This window comes from Atta cephalotes (assembly GCF_000143395.1).
Source record: "Atta cephalotes unplaced genomic scaffold scaffold00004, whole genome shotgun sequence".
NCBI classification, from domain to species: Eukaryota; Metazoa; Arthropoda; class Insecta; order Hymenoptera; family Formicidae; genus Atta; species Atta cephalotes.
The window spans coordinates 6,419,072-6,425,071 of record NW_012130068.1 but is presented as its reverse complement, the minus strand read 5'-3'; the positions used below and the strand labels follow the sequence as shown (position 1 = coordinate 6,425,071).

The window sequence follows — 6,000 nt, the reverse complement described above, 5'->3', positions numbered from 1 at the left end:
TATATATATATATATATATATATATATATATATATATACTTATATACCTACAAATACATACGCGAATAATCGAGCAATTTTATGCCTAAATTTAATTAAGGAAAGGACTGAGGATACCTTAACTCAAAATGTGTCGTCAAACTTGCAGAAAGATCTGGAGGGAACAAGATAGAAGGAATCGCGATAAAAACTTACGCAGCCATACATTCGCAAAAATGCCGCGAAATTGACGCGAATTACGTCTAGCTTGTCTAACGATAAGTAATGACAATAAGGTAACTGGTGTAACTGCCGTTTGAAATCGAGACAGCGCGGCAGGATTAGTGGTGTCATCTAACGGGGAAAAGTAGAGCTTACGCAACTCAGTCGATACAATTGATTCTATATATGTAGATACTGCAGATAGAAACTTGAAAATGATCATTCGGTTTTTTCAGAACCAACTGACTTATCAGTTGATGGAAATTTGTGTGCATTTCATATTTTCGAGATTCGTCAACAGATGACGAGAGCTGGCGAAATGTCAAAAGCGTCTTCCTAACCTCAAACCTCTAGTGCATTTTCAGCGATTATTCGAACTCATCAAGAAAGGCCACTAGGACAAAGTCAAAATTATTTAAAACTGTATTAAAAAATTAGGAAAAATAATTTGAGAATTATAACATATTCAGTTTTAACATTCGGGTATCATGTAATTTCAAGGAAAAGTTAAAGACATAAAATCATCAACTAGTAAAAGTACTTAAAAAATCCTCTCAAGTGTATTCTTGCATTTAATTACAAGAATCTTCTGTCAATGGAAAGCGAGATGCAACATAATTATGACATTTTGTACAATTATAAGTTTTTTGTAGAATTTAAATTTTAATCTGCCTTCACATTGACACTGTCGATGAAAGAGGAATACACATTGAAAAGAACGATGGAGAATACTCAGTCGCTATACATTAGCCTCTTTAGCGAGGAAAAGAATGACGTCTTAAAGGAGGTAATACAATAATGTGTGTCCTTAGTTTTGTCTGACGTCGTAACAATTTCATTTTGTATTAAGCTGTTGCATGCCTGTGTCGACGAGATCTGCGGTCGCCCAGGACCATCATATTGCAAATTCGCCAACAGCATGGATTGGAGCAGAGCGGAGTATGAAGGAGTTTACAAACTGATATCATCATTATTACGAAATCCTGCCTCTCTCTATATGATAGAGGAAAAGGTATATCTGCTGAGAAACTGGTTATCAAACTAAGGATACTTTCCTTAACATAAAGTTGATATAAGTGTCTTTTTATTTTTGTTACTTACTGAATGTCAAGAGAGATAGAATGTCGACTTGTAAGATTAACTTTAATCTCAGTCCAGTTCTTTTTATCTTTTTCTAAGAATTAAAAAAAGAGTAAACAGTAAGTTAAATGAGATTAAAGTTTATTTTACATTGATGAAATCAGGTGAAAGGAGCAATCAACGTGGTGCTACATGCTTTGAAGCATTTTTTGATTGGTCAATTAATAAATTCTTTCTGATTAGGCAATCAAATGCTTCAAAGCATTTGTAGTGAGACTTTGACCTTAACATTGACAAACAAGTATATGATTACTCTATTATACTGAGTCCATGTGACTATTTTCCTTTCAGGAATGTCAATCAACACAAATATCTTTATATTTATTGAAGAATTTATTGAACAAAGATCGAACGACGTGTCAATTATATCTTCTAAAAAAAAATAGCTTGTCTCTTGCTGGAAAACACCTTTTGCTTTTGTTGTTGTGTATCATATGTCATATTTATTTGGAGTATAAAGAAGTTCCTATAGAATTTTTTAAATTTATTTTAATTATAAATCTACTATGATTCTATTTGAACTCTTTTGTACTCCAAATAAATTTTATTGGAAAATGAATTTTCCAGATGCCACAAGAATACCATGAATTACCCGAGCAAGTGCAACAAAACATTCTTACTTGCTTGAAAGTACGCAGGGAACAATTGACTGACGCTTTATTGCGGGAACATTACAAAAGAAAATTGCCAACCGTGATTGATCACGATTGGAGATTGAAGGTATCATGCTTGTTGATAATCATTCTATCTGCTTACAATGGATTATATTCTTAGCTTATGTCATTACATTTCTTTACAGTTGGTAATGGGTTCGAGCAAAATGGCCTCGTTAAGAGAATCTCTACTGCAGTTAGATCTCATAATAGAAGATAAGGGATCTCGGCGTATCATAAATTTGGAATTGAATAAAGATGAGTTAGATATGATAATAAACAGTTTAGAAAAGCTAGTATAAGTTTTGATATTTTTACAAAGAAAAAGAAATGTATATAATTCTTATATATGTATTACAACATGTACTAATTATAAGTTGTGCAGGACACGGGTTCCGTGATGAAATAAATACTCGCTGTTGTTACACTTTGTTTCACAGTTTATTATAGGTTATAGATAAATGTAGAATAGTTTAGTTACTATTATAATTGCTGATCGAAGATACTGGAGACTGTATTTTCGCATCTGAGGCGGTCTCGATTCAAAGATCTCATTCACAATTTTGTAGTCTCCGGCGCAAAATAAATAAACGAGCGAGGTTTGCTTCGACGGCGCCTCAGAGTGATAACAATCACTAGAGAAATGGTATGGGTGCACGGATATTATCAGTCTCGATTCGCTCGTGAAGAATTTCGATAAAAAGTTCGCTCTCGTCGCCAAAACGTGTCGTCCTATTAAGAAGACAATGAATCTTTTTTTTTTCTTTTCGTTGTAAAGATTTTTACGGACAGATATATTTAATGAATGGTTTTACTATACAACTTTTAACTTTACTTCTTTCCCGCCCTTATACGTAAATATGTATGTAATCGCTTAGAAATTAATGCCGGACACGAGTGAAGACTCGATCCTTTACCTCTCTATCGCTCGGCGATATTACCGGATATCGGAGCGTCTCACACGTGTATAATGCGCTTCTCGTTTACAACTTTATGATCTATGCTACGCGATCTTAATAAAAAAAGCTTCTCATAAGATAATTACTCTTTTACTTCTGGAGATCCGTATAAACGTAGAAACGTAGAAATATCCGTATGAAAACTTGACAAAGGTTCGGAGGTCCGTTCCGGAGTGGTAAATTGTGCATGTCTCGTAAATTGTAATTAGGCGATACTTTTTAATGATTATCATAAAAATTACGATAGGCTTCGTCATAAGTGTTCTCTCTCGTATGGAGAAGTAGCAATGTTTCGAACAAACGCCGAATTTACACAAACGCATTCTCTCTATAGTCTAGATTAATATATCACTTACATCTCGTTTTTTTTTTCGACTTACTGTATATACTTTATCTCGTATGTTCCATGGTACGTACGTATACGCGGTGTAAATGTCCCTCATTGCATGTATTGGTGTATAATGTGTTTTTCCTCGTGTTCTCGCAGCGCCTTTGTGCCCGCGCCTATCAAAATTATGTTAAAAATGTGCAGTTCCTCGTTACAACGTAAAACGTCTCGATTGTACAGATGTAAACGGAAAAAGGAAAACCAAGGACCGCGAAGGAAATACGAGCGAAACAATGTGCCGGGTGCCCTCGAAGTCGCCGATATGAGTGCGAAACTTTGTCGCGTGTAAATCTTTTTCCGCTTCCTTCTTCCACTTTTCTCGCTCGTGTATTTCCATCTTTTTCCTGTTCTCACCATGGCGAAGACGCATCTCTCTCGTTTCCGCGCACTATCATTCTCTTTCCCCTTTCACACCGTCAATCGCTATATCACACACAGCCTGCCCTCTCGATTTCTTCCTCTATATTTCGGCTTTCTCTTTCTCTCTCTTTCTCTCATTCTCTTTCATGCTCTCTCTTTCTTTCTGTCGCTTTCATTCTCGTTCACACTCTTTCGCTCTCTCATAGAGTACAATAGTTATGTAATTACGGGAGGGCGCCATCCAATGAGTATTTCCTCTGGAATGCGCGACGAACGATCCTATCATCTTGACGATCTCAATCGCTTTTATCGCTTGTCCGTCGCGCGATGTTCGAGCATTAGACTTTACTTCAGTAACAGTTAATGATACTTAAAAAATTTCTACACAACAGGGACTATCATTGTAACTCGCGGTTAGACACAAGCCGAAAGCTTAATTTCGACGCCTTGAAAGCCTTCCCGCGCGCCACAAGGAATAAAACGAGCATCATTTAATCTGTGAAAGAGACCGTGCCACGTTATGTGTCCTCCTCCAGAATACGTTTCACGTAATGTATGACCTCATGAACGTAATAATAGTTCTTGAATAAACGATCATAAACTTTCACGTATTCTCGTTTGCCCTGCTGTTAAACATCATCTAATAATTAATAGGCCTACTATAGAGTCTGTATGCTCTCGCGATGCCGCGGTCGTCGTTATTATCGTCATCATCGTCGTCGTCGTCGCCCCGTTTTCCCCTTTTGCTGCTCGTAACGAAAGAACGTTATTTTCTGTTGCAGGAATGGTCCAAATATACATATCTATATAATATACTTTTTTGGTTTTAACGAGAGAAAAGAACTTTCTTCTTTCCAAAATACAATTCGATTAGTGGCGCTTATTCGTTTATGTTGTTTTGGTGGTGCGCGTCAGCGATGATTTCCTGAAAAAGAAAAAAAGATGAATTGTCTATTTAAGTGCGAATCGATGTTGCAAAAATTTTATGAAAAAAAAAGAATACTTACATTCGTGTTGCATTCGATAGCTTCGTTCACTGCCGCCGCGACTGCTTTATCACTTATGTCGATCTCCTCGATAGCCTTTAGAGAGAAAGAGAACAAAAGCATTAATGGCGTTTATGACTGCTTAGTCACTGTAAAAAGGTGCAATCGCAGTATTAATGATCAGATGGCCCCTCGCTCATTAATCTTCCTCGGTCAGTATACTTGATAATGACCTTCAGATTCATTTATGCTCATCGAACGTAAATGATCTCTTGGCGATCATCATGCATTTATAAAAAATATCAAAATTATACTAATTTATAAGCAACTCATTATTTAAACTGTCTAATCAATTTTCATCTGCTAATTATCAGAGATATATTACTACATGTCAAGATATATTATTATATATTTCATTGCTTTATTAATTATCGACAAAATATTAATGATTATTGAATTGAGAATTTGTTAATATAGATTTTTTTTCAAGGCAAAGATTCTACTACTGTATTTTAACTCTTCATAATGTATAATTTAACAATAATATTCTCATTTCATTGTCATCATCCTTCAACTTTCTCATTAAAGCACTTCGTAAATGTACATAAGTAAAATGTCCAGTCACAAAGCAAATAAATGATAAAGAGAGTTGTTGAGACTCTTCTCGAAACGGTCGATCGATACTATCCCGTGCATCATCGACAATGACTCACTCCAGGCTAATAATAGCACGGACGTAGTATACGTGATTATAATCTTCAGACTATGGCTAGACTGAAAATTATATATATCCATATATATATATATTTATGAGTATGTATACCTTGGTGACCGAAGCGACGTCCTCAGTGATAGCCGGTGCTGTTGGCGGGGAGGCGGGTGCTTCGGTCGGGACAGCCGGTGGTGCAACTTTGGGAGCCTCATCGGCACTCTCTGTCGTGCTAGCATCGTGGGTGACGTTGTTTTCTACTGGCGCCTCAACTTCCGGAGCGTTCTGTAAAATACAAGTCTCTTCGTTATGTGATCGTCATGTATTCGTTCATTCATCATTTCTTTTTTCTTCAAGTCCAAATCCCAGCATGCTGTAACGAGGACAAAGGAAGACGTAATACCGATTCTGCCGAATACCTTTCGTTTATAAAGAAAACAATATTTCTTCCCTTCTTGTGAATCATCAGATTTAAATGAATATCATAAATGAATCATCACGAGATGATTATGTTGCGGTTCAAGTAGGAGATTGCAAATATCCTGAGATTATTTAGGAATAGAACTCAAAGTAGAATTTTTGTCTCCTCAAAATGAGATTTGAC

The 6,000-nt window shown here is 36.1% G+C and overlaps 2 protein-coding genes across 2 annotated transcripts in view; one reads left to right on the top strand and one right to left on the bottom strand.

The window, feature by feature from the left end:
- The first annotated feature begins 892 nt into the window (after window positions 1-892).
- Window positions 893-2,419, top strand: LOC105626017 (COMM domain-containing protein 8-like). Its single transcript, XM_012207326.1, has 4 exons — window positions 893-988; window positions 1,052-1,213; window positions 1,909-2,061; window positions 2,141-2,419. Exons 1-4 carry the CDS (start codon window positions 893-895, stop codon window positions 2,294-2,296), a joined length of 567 nt encoding a protein of 188 aa, XP_012062716.1. The 3' UTR covers window positions 2,297-2,419.
- A 2,098-nt stretch (window positions 2,420-4,517) lies between these two features.
- Window positions 4,518-6,000, bottom strand: part of LOC105626171 (nascent polypeptide-associated complex subunit alpha, muscle-specific form) — a 119,540-nt gene continuing 118,057 nt past the window's right edge. Inside the window, exons 6-8 of the mRNA XM_012207482.1 lie at window positions 5,511-5,681; window positions 4,709-4,783; window positions 4,518-4,626 (exon numbers count right to left, since the gene is read on the bottom strand). Coding sequence (XP_012062872.1) covers window positions 4,582-4,626; window positions 4,709-4,783; window positions 5,511-5,681 — 291 coding nt within the window. The 3' untranslated portion in view covers window positions 4,518-4,581. The remainder of the gene's footprint in view (window positions 4,627-4,708; window positions 4,784-5,510; window positions 5,682-6,000) is intronic.